At 42.7% G+C, this 16146-nt stretch overlaps 1 protein-coding gene across 1 annotated transcript; it reads right to left on the reverse strand.

Annotated features, from left to right (window-relative positions):
* Nucleotides 1–3004: 3004 nt before the first annotated feature.
* Nucleotides 3005–13671, reverse strand: trim8b (tripartite motif containing 8b). Its single transcript, XM_023431308.2, has 5 exons — nucleotides 11081–13671; nucleotides 5962–6057; nucleotides 5548–5813; nucleotides 5295–5410; nucleotides 3005–5181 (listed from the first exon to the last, which is right to left on the reverse strand). The coding sequence occupies exons 1-5, from the start codon at nucleotides 11684–11686 to the stop codon at nucleotides 4481–4483; spliced, it is 1785 nt and encodes a 594-aa protein (XP_023287076.1). The 5' UTR covers nucleotides 11687–13671; the 3' UTR covers nucleotides 3005–4480.
* Nucleotides 13672–16146: the final 2475 nt, after the last annotated feature.

Here is a 16146-nt window from a genome sequence, read left to right on the forward strand (position 1 = left end):
GGGCAGATTGTTTTGTTTGCTGTTTCCAATGTCAAGAATTAACTTTCAGTCTGAACAACACAGGTCAACTAGCCTGGCGCAGTCCCACACTAACAATAGCTGCTTACCGACACCAATGTAAAGCTCACTAATGGACATGTTATTTCTCATTTATTTTGTTTTTGTGCAAAAAGCTATGATGTGTTAATTACAGAGCTTTAGGGGTGCTAGCAGGCTTCAGGCAGAGCTAAGCTAACCGTTCCCCCTGCTAAGCTAGGCTAATCAGCTGCCGGTGGTAGCCTAATTTACAGACATGCAGGGTCCTCAAACAGCCTGGAATTAAAAGTCTGTTTTTAATTATATTTTTTTCTACTTGTATTTTTATTATATTTTTTAATTATTAGTAATACAAAACTGTCGGCTAGTTTGTCAGAGCATTTCTTGTGTCCATGACAATATTAGTCTTTTAGGCGCTCCAACATAATAGATTATCCTAACAACCACTGCAGATGCATGTGTCACTTGTTCATTAAAGTATTTGTACAGGTGTTAATTTATATTTTTTATCATGATGTATTAAAAGGGGAAGGGGCCCAGATTTTTTGGGCTACATCACAGCGGATATGAGAGAGGCATCGATTCTCTCATCTATCTCTGTGAGAGTGCAAATAAGCGTATTTCCCATAATGCCACACCATTCCTATAATGGATTAGAGCTTTGAGAAGCATATAGTCTGCAAGGTCAAAGAGTCCATTTTGTTTTCTGGTCCATGTTTTATCTACATGTGTTTGTTGAAACCTCAAAATGAGAGAACAAAAAGTTCTGTGGTCGTTTTATCAGTTAGTAAAAGCTTTTCCCCACTGTGTGTGTGTGTGTGCGTGTGCGCGTGGGGGCGTAATTTAAAGGAGCCAGACAGTGTGTGTTTGTGTGTCAGATACATATCGGAGACGTAGGCGACCAGATTACTTTCTCTCTTCTCATGGATCAGACAGCTGTTCAGCAGCTGTGTGTGCAAGTGTGAGAAAATGTGTGTGTCAGGAGAGGGAGAGAGGGGGGAGTGTTTGTTAATATGTGTGTGTGTGTGTGTGTGTGTGTGTGTGTGTGTGTCAGAGTGGGAAAGATAGAAAAGCAGCGCAGTAATTTATGCTGCACCTCCGACCCCACAGTTCTTGGCTGCCTGTGTCTCTGCTGAGGTTTGCTGACGTGAGAAAAAAGGCAGCACATCAGACCTCTGCCTCCACCAGCTCGAGAGGGGAAGGAGGTGGGAGGAAGACGAGGGTGGAGCGAGAGACGGCAATATGATTAAAATGTTTGTTTTTACGTGTACATTAACCACTGGTTGTTGTTAGAGGAAAAGAATTGGCGTTCAGAAACTCAAACTCACACATGTAAATGACTGTGTCACACAAAACCATCTAAAAACCTTGAGATTGAAAGTAATTCTTGACTTTGGAAACAGGAGTTGAAGTTCATGTAGTAGCTGTGTTGGAGCTTTCAACAGCTTAAAAATGTCAAACCTTTCCTTTGAGTAGCTGCTCTGGAACTTTCGAGCATGTCACATGTTCTTCCTGAAAGAAAAAGCTTCATTTCATCAACATATTTTAAACCTCCATCTACAAACCTGAACTGGTTTTATTTCCCATTCCCCATTCACTCACTCAACTGGATCGTCCCTGCAGTCTGAATGGGGTTGAGGCTCAAAGTGCTGGGTAGGGGGAAGCAGTAATGCAACAGCTTAATCAGGCTGAGGGGAACACGGGAACACACACACACACACACACTGACTACTCATCTCAAGATTTGTTCTCTCCATCCTGTTTTCTCTCTGCAGGCCTCCACCCACATATACTCATGAGCCTTGTTTGCACTGGGTGGACACAGATATTTAAAAGTTTGTTTAAATGGGTTTTTCCGCCTATTAATGTGTCTTTTAAGATGAATAAATACCCCATTAGAGGAAGTGTCAAACTGAGAGAAAGGCAGCCTGACAGATTGTTTTTAATGTTTAAGAAGGAACGGCAGAGATTGTAGGAGGATGTCGTTTTTTTTTCTCTTTTGAAAGTCATATGGAGAGTAAGCAGATGACTGTGCAGAACGGAAAAACAAACAGAGCACAAACGCTGTGTTTGTGGAAATGTGGAAAATATCAAAAAATAAGTTTGGTGATTTTTGTTATTGTAAATAAATTCCATGAAAAGACCAAAACCAACAGTGAATTGATCCAACTAACAAGTACTGTCTCCACTGTAATTCAGCAAGACTATAATGACAATATGACACTAGACCAATTTGATTAAGCTTATTTCCTGAATGTCAAACAATGGACTTCGTTTGGTATGGGGCATCCGTGTTTGCTTGGTTTCCCTGAGCTTTTGAAAGTCAGTTTCCCACTTGAAATGGTGAGTTTGATTTGGACATGATTGCTATTTACAAGTGGAAAACTTGTAATCAGAATAACGCTGATATGACGTGAATGCAGCATCAATGTACGGTCACATAACATTTCCATCCGGTGAAAAAGGACGCGATACCACATTTGTGATGCAGGCCATAAATCAATATTGATCATAGGGTCCACAAGCTGTACACAGTGGGAGAGAGCCATGTTGCACTTTCTAGTCTGATACTGTGATAATGAACTAAAAATAAGGAGAAAGCACTACAATAACTTCTCCACTGCCAAATATGTATTAATCAGCAACTGAAAATAGTCCCCAACAAATGCACTATAATACTCCTGTTTGAGTAATGTTCGCTAAAAACTACAGTTCCCAGCTATTTGAGACAATTACTGAGACTTTTAAAAAAATATTTGTGACCAGTTTTTGATACTTTATATCTTCAGAAGAAACCATTGGGTTTGGAGCTGAGAGCCACAGTGGCCGCCAATGGAAGTATTAAAGCATTGTGAGTTTTGGTCTTTTCATGGGACAATAACAAAAAGACTGACAATTGCCACCTCTATCCTTTTAAAGAACATGAGAAAATGGGATTTGCACATACAGAGTTGACAGCAGAGACCGGTTTAAATTTGTTTGTTTATTTGGAACCCTTCTCCAAATCACGTCTGTAATTTTTCCATTTCACAAAATATTTACAAAAAAGATACTTTTATGTTGTTTTTTTTCTCTTTATGTTGACTGTTGTAACAGCTCCTTTTTAGGATGACGAACCATTGCTTACATCTCGCAGTCCAGTCTCGTTCTTTTAGAAAAAGTTCATGAAAAAAATTCCTCCCACCCTTCTTTTCTTTCATACACTCATTTTAAAACTGCATACAGTTTTTTTTTCCACCATTGTTCTTCTTTTTGAGTGCTTAAAAAAAACAAACAAAAAAAACCTCTTCCTTGCATGCTTTCAGCTGCAAACAGGAAGCCAAGAGCTTGTGTGCTTATTGAGAGGAAGTGACATCTTTGCCCTGCAGGAAGTACAATTACAGCATCATCAGATCCTCCAGATGCTTGATTGGTTTGGTCTGTCCAGTCTTGTCTTTTTCTCTATAATCAGAGTCTCTCTAGACAATCATGAAACCTACGGTTGTACCAAATAACACAAAGTCATAGTAATTAATAAATGGAAACAGTCTTTGTCAGAAGATTTTCTGTCCTGTGGGAAGCCTGGCAGCAGTAAGGGAGTGCTAGGAATAAGGGGCGAATTCCCAGAAAACTCGGAGGGCCTGGGTCAACCAGCCCTTCAGATGCAGCTCTAGTGTCCCTCTGTGGGTAAGCATCTGTAGTCCAGGCATAACAAGGCGTCCACAAGTGCATTGTGGGTGTTCCATGGAAGAGCGTTTTGTGTTCAAGCCGTACGATCCATCCCTGAACTCAGCAAAGAAAGGAAGAAATGCCATGATGATAAAAATCAAGAGACATGAAGGGACCGTGGCCCCTCTTTAAAGGATCTATCAAACTAAGTCAGCTGGGCAGAGAAAAAATATGATGCTAACAACATAAGGCAACTGACCTCAGTACAACTGGAGGGGTGATTATATCAGAGAAACATGAGGTGCTAAACTGGAAAGCTCAACACTGCACGGTATTATCTGTTTTCCGTTCAGCCTCAGTGAGAAGCCACGAAGGCATGAGAAGATTTTCTATTAAAAGTTCATTTTCTCTCAATCCATCTTCTGCTCTATAAATAAAAAGATGCATCTCATTCTCTCCTCTTGCGCCTCTCTGATTTCTTGTTTGAGTGTAAAATGCTGAGCTGAGTTGTGCCAGAGTGAGCGGTTGGCTGTTTATGCATTTTACGTATAATACACTACATGAAACACTGACTGAAAATAAAGAGAGGAAGAAAATAAAAACACAAAGAGATCAACCCTGCCCCCGAATGTGTGTACATGCTCTAGGTCTGTGTTTGGATATAAACATTTATTTTAATGTGTGTATAGTATAACTGCATTGTGTTTTTTCCAGTTGATAAGTCAGTAAAGGTGTGCTATTTTGGTGCCTGTCTCTATATCCAAGTGTGTGTGTGTGTGTGTGTGTCTCTACTCTGTTAGCTGGTGACGTAGTGCTTTGTAGAGGGCTGCCCATACAGCCCGTAGAAATCTGCATGTCTGTGTGTCTGTGAGGCGTCTATCCAGTCCCTCACTGCCAAGCCCTGCATGGACGGACCTCCAGAGGCCAGGCCGGGCGGAGGGGGGTAGTCTTGGGCGCTGACCCAGGGGAAGGAGCCCGAGCGTGGGTACGGGGGATGGCTGCGGTGGCCCGACACCGAGGGCACTCCGGAGCAGTAGCAGTTATCCATTGTACACACCAGGATCTTCCGGCCGCCGTATTGAGGCAGCACGGCCTGCTGGGAGGAGTGCGAGGAGCTGCTGCCTCCGGGAGCAAAGTGCGAGGAGCTGAACACGGAGCCTGAATGATGGTTAGTCAGCGAGCCGCTTCCGCTTCCTGTCCCGCCGCTCTCGCTGATGTGAGGCGGGCCGCAGGGGCCTAGCGGCTGCTGATTGGTGGACTGGCCTTCTCCGGAGGCCGAGCCAGAGCCCAGGTAGGGCTGCTTAGCTAAAGATGAGGAAGAAGATGACGAAGAGGAGGAGGAGTCCTTGAAACCTGGAGCGGCGGTTTTTCCGACGCTCCCGTTTCCCTCTGGAAAGGCAGTGGAATGTTTCCGTTTCTCTGCTCCAGAGCCAGAGCTCTGACCGCTGGGATACGCAGGAACAGACTGCAGGAAGGTCGAGGGAGGGGTGAGGGGAGCTGAGAAAGACAAGGTGTGAAATAAGAGGCGGTAAGTGGTGATTAAAATAAAAACACATTCATGACTGTCATGCCCTGCTTTCAAACCTATTAAGTGTGTTTGAGATCCTTACCTTCCAGCGTTCTCTTCAAGCTCTTCTCTCTTTTTGAGATTTCAGAAAGGAATAGTTTAGAGTTTAGATTCCCGACTTTGTAAGGAGGGAGACTGCTGCCCACACATGCCTGAGACCTGTAGGAAGTGCCAAGAGACATGCAAAATACAAGATAAGATGTCTGCCTTGAAGCGTCACCTGCATATCACAGAACCTCAGACAAAAAAGTACAACGTCCATTTTAAGAATCCAGCAACAACAACTTGTCTCTCACCTGTCTGTGAGGATTTTAACAGGTTTGGTGTTTTTCATGAAGCTCAGTTCCTCTGCCTTACTGAAGGCCGTGTGGATGGAGCTCAGCAGCTTCTGAGCCTCGTGGCGCTGCTCTCCCAGAGCCAAAACCTGGGCAGCGTTATCCTGGCAGAACCGAGCCTGAGCCCGGTCCAGAGCCTCCAGTGTCCGACCGAGATCCTCCTCCAGGAGCTGGTGCATCCGCTGGTACTGCAGGCGCACCTCCTCTTTCAGCTCACACACCCTGTCCTGTAGGGAAACAAAACACGGACACACACACACCAATCCACTCAAAATTGATCTTGCCTTATGTAACACCGTGTAGAATCTCTGAAAATGTGTGTAGATGCGTTTACACCCACAGAGCGCACCGCAAAAAAAAAAAAAAAAAACATACCTCCACCACACACTTGTCAGAGTCAAGTTTGCAGAGCTGTTCTTCGATCTCCTGCACTCGTTCCTCCACGCGCTCCTGCTGTCTCAACAGGCTTTGCTGTGAGATGAGAAACAGAAAGACAGAAACTCTTAAGCTTTGTGAAGTTGTGACCTCTGTTAGCCACAAGCATCCCCTCCCCATGCCTGAGGTCTTAGGATCCGGGAGCTGGCTAATTTAGTCTCCATCCAACACACAATCCCCTGCGGGGGAGGAGGGAGGGGGATGCTGTCATAGCAACCAACAGCTATTTTGTGTTTTTAGTGAGTGAGGACTAATGTGGGGGGAGCTGGGGGCAGTGAGCAGAGATAGATAAATGGGCATGCAGAGGCAGAAAAAGCTCCAGCAGCTCTGCTCTCTCTGCTCCCCCCTCAGTGCACCTCCTCTCCTCTGTCCTACACTTCATTTCTAAAAGATGCACATGTATTCACAGAGTCGAGGCTGCTCTGTGAGCTGTGGCAATGTTGTGGCAACAACACTTGTTATTTTTGGGATGATGATGGCATGTGAACATTAGCAAATGCTATTCGGGCCAAACGGAGATGCCCATCCGGCTGCAGCTGGTGGCCAAGATAAATAAAAAACAAAACAATCCTTTATGTCGCTCCCTGCGTTGTGTAAGTCTGATAGCAGGAATGTCATTGACACAGATTTGCTAATCCTTCATGTGATTAATATTTAATGTGAGATATGAGCAATGCTAGCTTGACATTTAATGACAGAGAAACATACTGATTAGATGGTACAGAGCAAAATAATGCGATACAGATTTTAATAAACAACCCCAAGAGTCTACAGCCACGGTAGAAGCTTTATGAGCCTGCACTTAGTCACAGCAACGCCTTGAGCTAAATGCTAACATTAGCATGCTAACATACTCACAGTGACTATGCTGAGGCCAAGCAGGTGGAAACTTTTCCATGTTCACCATTTTGCAGTGTAGCGTGTTTGCATGCTAACATTTGCTAATTAGCACAAAAAAATTAGCTCCAAAGTAAAGCTCAGGCTGACGGCGATGTCAGTGCGTGTGCAGGTAGTTGGTCGTAAATCTAAATAGGGCTCTTTAATTATTAGTTTAGTTTAAAGGATCTAAAAAATGTGTCGCGTAAAATGCCTGAAACGATTATTGAAATATTTGCAGATTAATTTAATTTAGATACATTAACTGATTAGTTAATTGATAAGTAATGATTACTGCCTTTCTGAAGCAAAGTATTGGACAAAGTATACTTCTGATTTGATGATGGCTCTAGATGAAAAATTAAGTGATTTCATGGCGATTAATCCAACAGACTGAGACATTTTAAAACATTCAAAAACAAAAATATAAACCTCGAGGGATGTGCTGGATGAAAGGTCAAGGGAAGACCAGAGTCAGTGGGATTCATCCTCTGGGGAGCATGAATGTCCGCACAACATTGTGTGACAATCCATCAAAGAGTTGTTGAGATATTTCACTTTGGACCAACACGGTGGAGTGAGCAAACCAACAGCTGCTGGCGTGGCTTAAAAAACTGAATCTGCCATTAATCCCACAAGTCAATAATCAGTTGTTTTTCACAGGCTGGAAGCCTGTTCGCATACCATCATCACCGTCATCATCATCACAATCCAATCATTCCAACCAAACAGCAGCTGATTTTATCATTAGTTCCCAGTGTGATCAGCTGCTGTAGAGCTTGATAGGAATGAAAACCTGCATACTCCTGGGCCCCAGCAGAGGCACATGGTTGGGAACCACTGCCCTAGATATCTCTCACACACACACACACACACACACACACACACACACACACACACACACATACACACACAGGACTGTGACCTGGTTGTGCTGATTGATTGAGTTAGGCTCCGAGCAGAAGCCAAGGGAAAAACAGGGTCGAAGGAACTGAAGCTTCCCAGAGGGGGGAGCAACTGAATGTATGGGATACCTTTGGGGAGGGAGGGAAATGGGGGTATAAAGAGGGGAGGGTGCTCTTTAGCTGTCATTTCACTACAGTGTCTTTTCCATCAGAACCACCAGAGCAGGAAAGCAGGGCCAGAGGGAAGGTCGGTCCTTGCCTGGGGTGGCTGGTGGATGGTGTGAGGAGTGAGGAGTGAGGTGAATTTGGTGGGGGCTGACGGAAGTGAAGAGCAGAGCAGTGGCTGGAGGATGGTGTGTGTGGAGGTGGGGGTCAACTCTACATTCCTTTATCACATCCAACATGGAGGATGCATTAGCAGTTATCACTACCATGAGGACTAATACCTAGAACAAGTTAATGGATTGGGTTGATGTGACTTAAATCAATGTCACTGTGCAATAAGATTATTTGTCTGATATCAAAACACACAGCTCCCCAGGGAAAGTGTTGTCAGTTTAGTTAGTAAACGATCACCTCACAACAGCCGCTCATCAATCAACTCATATGGTTTACTGATCTTTTTTAATTCATTAAACTGTACTTATTCTTATGGTGGTCGTGAATGTTACAGCCCGACTGATGGTGGATATCTGAGGCTGATAACAATGTGGACATTTGGGAATTTAAAAAAATTGGATATCTATATATAGGCTATATAATAATATAATATTTTAACATTAACACATAACATTCACAAACAATCCTTGGATTTCTTTTTAACATTATGACCAAGACAAATTTTATCATTGAAAATAAACTCAGTTTTCTCTGATGGATAAACTATGTAATTGTGATATGGTGATAACATTTCTAAATTACCTCAAACCTGCAATTTGCTCTTACTTATCTGTGACATATACACAAATAATGGATGTGGACGAGGTGGCTGTAAAACAAGCACCATATCACATTGTGGCAAATGGAAGGAAAGATTTTAAATTATCAAAGTGAAATGCAAGGAACGGTGTTTCACACTTGGCTGTTTCAATAATGAAGTTAATTGTGAGTTGCACCCCTTCCTGTTATATCAGAGAAAACTTACTTCCAACAAAACAAAAACAAAAGAAATTCCTCAGAAGCATTGATTTGGACGGCTGAATTTTGTCATGAAGAAACAATTTCCATTGAAAGTCCATAAGAGATGGTAATCACTTGAGCCCGACTGACAGATCAGCACTGCCGACATTTCTGCCTTATATATCAGTATCTGCATATAATTATTATTACCAAAGGTTGCTTTAAAAACAAAACTCAACAAACAATTAGTTGATTGATCAATAGCTCAATCCAAAAAATGAATTTTCAACTATTTTGATAATCATTTTAGTCATTTTTTAAGTAAAAAATGTCAACATTTGCTGATACCAGCTTCACACGTCAGGATTTTAGGCTTTTCTTTGGACTGTTGGACTGTTGGCCGTCACCTTGGGCTGTGGGAAGTTACACTAAGCATTTTTCCCTATTTTCTGACATTGAGTCAATTAGTCAAGGAAATAATAATCAGATTAATTGATGATAAAAGAATGAATACATCATTTTTCTTGGACTTCTCTGTGGGTCTGTGCTGTATTTTCTTGTCACTTACTGGCTGAGATTTATCTGTGGTGAGCTAATATCAGCTGATATATCGACCCTGCCCTAGTTGCCATAACATAGTTTGTTTATTTTTCAACTGTAAAATGTCCCAGTCAACATGTTGGTCGCACATTCTGTTATATCAAAATTTAAAAGATCTTTTTCTTTTGTGTTTATGCCAAAAAAGCAATATTTTCTGATTTCACATCAGATTTTTTTTTTTTGAGATTATTACTGATAGCTGCATCAGGGTCAAAAATCCAGAATTAATCAGGCTCGACTTATTGCCCAGCCCGATTATGGATAATGATGTAAAAGCTGTAGATGTGAAGGATTTTGATAATGCAGCTTTTAAATTCAGACCAGGTCCCACCCAACCCTTCCTATGCCCCAGGTGACCGATTAACTATACATAAAGCTGAGTCATAGCATTACCAACAGGAAACGCACCCTTCCACGACACGGTTGACACCTAAACAGGGTGTTGGGTGGACTGCATGAGTCAGTCAGCAGTAAAGCCTTCACTTTCCTCTCTCTGACTAAACTCGAAATGATGACTGCGAGCACCAAACCCCCAGTAAGAGAAGAGGTTAATGAAAAAAAAAAAACCCAAGTAGACCGCAGAATCAAGTGACGAATCACTTTAATCCCCCTTCCCCTCGACTCCGCTCCCAACCCCCCCCTTCACAACTGGCGATCCCTGAGCTAGGATGCACCTGTGCTGGGGAGATAAGGCCCTCTGAGGGCCCCTCATTGTTCCACCCTCGACTGCATTGTTTGTCATTCCAACAGATGAGAACGGAGGCTGGAGTGGATCACAACTGAAAAATGCACGAGATAGACTCGAACACAGCCTCTAAAAACACTCAAAATGCAATTGTTTCTTAAAATGAGGGATTCTGTTGTTGACTGAGTAAAGTGATTAAGCAAATACATAAACGACTGAGAAAAGGTCCTGAAAGCTCTGCACTCAAAAAATCTCCACTTTGTGTCTTTAATGTGTCAAAGAATGACATTAAAATATGTCCTTTGTTCTGGTGACGTTTGCTTGACGACTACAAAGTGGCTGAAAAATTACCTCACTGGCTTGTGTGACGCTGTTGTGAATGCACAGAGCTACATTTTGGTACCTTATTGATCACAAATTCTTGCAAATAGGGATGGGAGTAATGATTATTTCCATTATTGATTAAATTACTGATTACGTTCCGACTGATCAATTAATGGTTTAGTCTATAAAATGTCAGTAAACAGAAGAAAAATCTGTCACAGTTTCCTGGGGCCCAAGGTGAAGTCCGTAAAAATGTCCTGTTTTGTTTGATAAACGTATTCAGTTTAATATCATAGAGGATGAAGAAAGAGAGGAAATATTCACATCTGAGAAGCTGGAACCAGACAAGTTTTGATATTTTTGCTTTAAAAAAAAAACGATAATTTAGTAATCGACTATGGTTTCAGCTCTATTGGAAGATCTCCGACATCCACTGGCTGTCTCTCCCCCTTTGTGAGAGTATGGCCACTATGCCTTGAGCAGAAACAAGAGGTGCATGAACAAGTATGTTTGTGTTTAATTTATGTGCACAAGATTTAATTGTTCTTACTCGAATGTCGTTGCGTCTCAGCTCCACATCAGTGACCGCGTGGCCGTGGCTGGGGTGGCAGCGGGCGAAGCAGCAGTACTGACACACCGCTGTCTGCTCGGCCTCACAGTGATACAGCCTGTACTCGTCATGCTGCGGGCAGGTCCAGGCCTTCACCGCCTCCGCCTCTACCAACAGGTGCCCCAGGGCTGAGCACGGCTGCTGCAGGTGTGTCTGAACGTGGGACTGGCAGCATGGGGCGTTGCAGCGAAGGCAGACTTTCACTGCGGGGAGTGGTGGGCCTCGGCGGCAGAGGATGCACTGCAGCGCCGGCGTGGTGGCCTTCTCCACACTCAGGGCGTTGTACTTCTCGACTATGTTGGAGAGTTTGTGGTTCTTCTCCAGGCTGGGCTTCTGCGTGTAAGCATGATTGCACTCAGGGCAGCGGGCCAGCGAGGAGTCTTTGGCCCAGGCCTCGCTGATGCAGCCCCGGCAGAAGTTGTGCTTGCAGGGCAGCTGGATGGGATCTGAGAACACGTGCAGGCAGATGGGGCAGATGAGCTCCTCCTCAAAACAGTTCCTCCACGTCTCAGCCATGTCAGAGGCCATCATGGTGCAGGCAGGCATACACTAACTGTTCTCCACTTCTTCCAGACCTCTAGGCCTCACAGGAAACCTGACACTCTCAAAGTGAGTCTTGAGAAAAAGATAAAAACAGACTCGATGCCGTCCTGAAAGATCAGACTGTATATTTCAACCCTTGTGACCAAATTAGACGAGTCTCCCTGACAGATGACGAGTATTGCTTATTGCTGCAGCATGAAGGCAAATTCCAGAAAATTGACCAGAGAAGGCTTCAGGCAAGGATGACAACACCTTGGGTGTTTTCAACACACACACAGCAGGGGCTGACGTTATACAGATTACAGTAAACGGTGCTTTAATTTCCTCTAAATCGTACACACACACACACACACACACACACACACACACACACAGGGCCTGCCTTTACAGCTTCTGTGTGTTTATAGGCCTACAGGAAGCCTGTCAGCTACAGGTAAACCATCAAATGCAAACAAGGCACAGAGAACTAAATATCTACACAATTACTAAACATGATCATGAGCTGAATAAATCTCTGCATGAAAAGACACTTGATCATTTTCTGCTGCCTGCTCAGGCCCTTACCTTGAGAGCTTGCTTCACTTCAACGTCGGATTATGACTGACTGTGGACCAATTCAGACCAACAAACGAAGCATGAAAAGCATGAGAAAGGACTGCTCGAGTCCACACCCTGATTACTATCCACACACAAACACACACACACACGGAGCTTTTTTTTTGTTTGTTTTAAAGAAAAAAACCTGAATCTGTTTTTATCAGGACCTCAAGGACGCCTGATTCTCTGAATAATCACAACGCAGCGCAATGCTTTTGTCCGCTGAATCATAAATAAGTATCCGAGGAGCCTCCACCAGCAATTTAATAATACATACAAGACAAGAAAGACTGTCTCACAGGTCAGATCAACAACACGGGCACCTCCAGCCCTTCAATCTGACATAACAGCGACATTTCTGTTTGATGAATAACGCCTGCTATGTGGCACAGCTCGCATATCTGTACACAAGGCCTCGGCTTTTCTTTTCTACCAGTTTTCTGTCGACAACAAAGGCTTTATAATCTCATTAAACAGAAAATCATACCCGGGCCATCATTTCCAGGCTGTTTACTGCATAGTTAATCGTTTTAATAGTCGAGTCCGGCTCCTGCGCACAAAACAAAGGGTTTTAGGATCCGCAGGAATGTTGGCTGCTGTTGCAGAGCCTTTTGGTTTCCCCCCTCCGACACATCTATCAAATATCTTTAGTATTTGTACTCAGCTCTGGCCTCTCTTTTTTTTTTACTTCGGTCTCCACCGTATTCACCTATTGTCGCCTCAGCCTTTAGCCAACAACATATTTATCTACTTCCTTATCTCGATTAAATCGTGTAAATTACCTCAGACGTCACCTCACCATTTTCTACCACAGCACAGGTACAGATAAACACTAGATCGGCTCCGTTTCCCCACAAGGACGGTCGTTGCTAATGAAGGCTACAGTCATTATTTTTAAAAGCAGCCATATTTGTAAATTTAACTGATAAAAAATACAAAAATACACCCTGCTAATCTTAAAGGGGACGTCGCTTTTCTGTCCTTGTTAGGGCTAGCTGTCATCAGCCATCTTGTAAATCCTCATTAAAAAAAAGAGGAGATATCCGCCGTGGAAAGGCTGTAGGCTGTTTCACCAAAGCTGCTTTTCGATAGCTGACCTACACAGGAACATCAATGCAAAGTCCCGTCATTATGAAAGAAAAACACGCCTTTTTAATCGGTGTTATAGGTCCAAAGCAGCAGTCTTGACGTGGTTATTTTTTCGTGGCCTGATCTGGTCGGTGCGTCCGGTGCGAGTCGACTCCGTGGTTCATAAAAATCCAACACGGTTGTGAATAATAATTTGTGTTTTCTCCCCCTCCTCCTTTCTTTCTCTGTCTCTATCGGTCAGGCTTTGGAGAGAGGAGGAATGCAGGCGAGCTGGACTGGTCTCCAAACCAGAGTCAAGAAACACAGTACAATACCGGACATCCGGTTACGGTTTTCAAAATAAAATACCGTGCTTGAAAGCACATACAGTGGTCATAGACAGACAGATAGATAGTGTTGAAAGAAGCACTCGGATCTTTTAGTAAAGTAAAAGTATCTATATCACATTGTAAAAATACTCAGTTATAAGGGCGAGTGTTGGGCCCCGTGCTCTGTGTGGTTGTTTTGTGGATGTTTTTCTATATCTTTATGGTGGTTTGCGTCTGTTTGTGGTTGTTTTTTGTCTCTTTGTTATCATTTTACTGTCTTTTAGCCCTGTGACTGTCAAACATGAATTGCTAATGATCACATCATACAGAGGTTCAGGTCCAGCCTGGGCCTGCGCCTTGTAGGCCTGTTCGGTAATTCTTCCATGCCAACACGTTGAGGGCCATCAAAAAGCCTGGAATTAAACATGTGTGTTTATCTGCAATATTGAAAATTACTTTACTATAGGTATTATAAGTAAACTATTACTGCTGGGTGACTAAATGGTTTTACATACACGGTATAGTATGTAACTATAAACAATATTAGAGGCTCTCATATATATTACTGTGGATGTCAGACAGACTGGACTCATAAAGTGGATCGGTAGATATTTGCAGCACTAAGGATGTTTTATGGACATAAGTGTTATAGAATTTTTAGATGGTTGTATTGTACAATGTTTCTCATTAAATACTCTTTAAAAAATGATGAGTTTACTCACAAAGTTTTACTATTGTGTTCACAAACATTACTGATGCAAATAAATCCTCAGGAAGTCAGAAAAGTTTAATAACTCAGACTCAGAGTCATTATGTAATATTACTCCTAATATTTGACAAGTCGATCAATTTGAGGGTGATAGCAGGTTTTAATCTTGTTTTTAAATGCTCCTTTTTTTATACATATGGATTGTGACCTCAAGTTTTTTTAAGCTTTATGGAAGGAAATAATGTTGTATAACTTCACAGTGAAAGATTCACTTTGTAATTAAAGTATTTTGAGAAAAGAGGCTGAAATATGCAGAGTGAAATGCTTTTTGAACACTGCAGTACTGCTGACATGAATAACGACAACAGATGCATGTGTTTTGATTCAGTTATTTGTGCAGACAATGGATATATTAAAAGCAGAAGGCGGCCCACTGAGGCTTTTCAAGGAACAGTGCTGAGACTTTTAAGACTGAAACAAAGAGCTAAACAAGGAAGAACAAAAATAATATGGAGTTGGTTAATGACTCACTGTCAGTGCAGTCATATAATCTTCCTTTATAAGTTATTTCATACAAACCTGTTAATTAATGCAGGTTTAAGGATTTTGGAGAGGTCTAAAGTAATAAGACTTCCTGCTGGGTTTTTCAAATTTGTTATTTTCATTTTGTAGGAAAACAGTGGTTTATATCTGTGACTCAAATATAATCCTTCATGAAAACTAACATGTTAAATATAAAAGACAATGAGTCAAATTATTGAGAAGCAAACTAAGGACAAAGCTGAGCACCGTTTTTCTTTTGTTCTGAGCTTTATTTTGAAGCTTATGCGGAGAACTTCCTGCATGATTCAGGCTGTCTCCGGCTGACCTGACGCAGTTTCTCGGCAACATCAGCCGCCCCCTCCTCCACCGCCTCCTCCTCCTCCTCCTCCTTCTCCTCCTCCTCCTCCTCCTCTTCCTCACTCCCTCCCTCCTTCCGGATCAACGCTACGGCCATCACGTGACCTGTCACACAACTGATGTGTGTCACGTTTTAACCGGGAGGAGCTGAGGGATGAACCGGGGAGGAAGGGCAGGGATTCATACTTAAAGGGCTTACTGCATCTGTTAATGGCCTGGGCGCTCATCATGTTCCTCTGGGACAACACTGTGTGTGTGTGTGTGTGTGTGTGTGTGTGTGTGTGTGTGTGTGTGTGTGTGCGCGTGTGTGCGTGTGCGTGTGCGCGCGTGCGTTCGTGCGAGCGCATGTGTGTAGTCCATGTTGGTGTTGCAAGAAATATAACTGTAATAATCCTGTAATGTTCCCTCTGACTTTAAAGGAGCAGTCCGTAGACATGGGTCTAATGTTCATTAAAACTAGCAGGGATGGGGGTCACTTAATGGTCACAACAGTTAATAACGTGATACAGGGAAACAAGCTGGAAAAGAAATTAGGTGCGTTATGAAATCTTGAATAGCAAAATGACATCACATACCCGCAGTGGTGGAGGGCGTATTCAGATGCTTTCTAACCCTAACCCTTTAAGAGTAGTGATACCACATCACGAAAATACTGTTACAGGTAAATCCTGCTTTCAGAATTGCCTAAGTAAAAGTACAGAAGTATTATCAAAAACATTTTCTTTAAGTGTCAGAAATAAAAGCACTGGAGCTAAAAACGAAGTAGATTATTCACATTTGTTTACACATTATTCACACACATTTATCAGCAAGCTACCTTTTATATTAGCGAGCTAGCCATGTTACATAAAATATGTTAC

This window comes from Seriola lalandi, unplaced genomic scaffold, assembly GCF_002814215.2.
Source record: "Seriola lalandi dorsalis isolate HSWRI2012SDOR001 ecotype SW California unplaced genomic scaffold, Sedor1 jcf7180002054920, whole genome shotgun sequence".
NCBI lineage: Eukaryota > Metazoa > Chordata > Actinopteri > Carangiformes > Carangidae > Seriola > Seriola lalandi.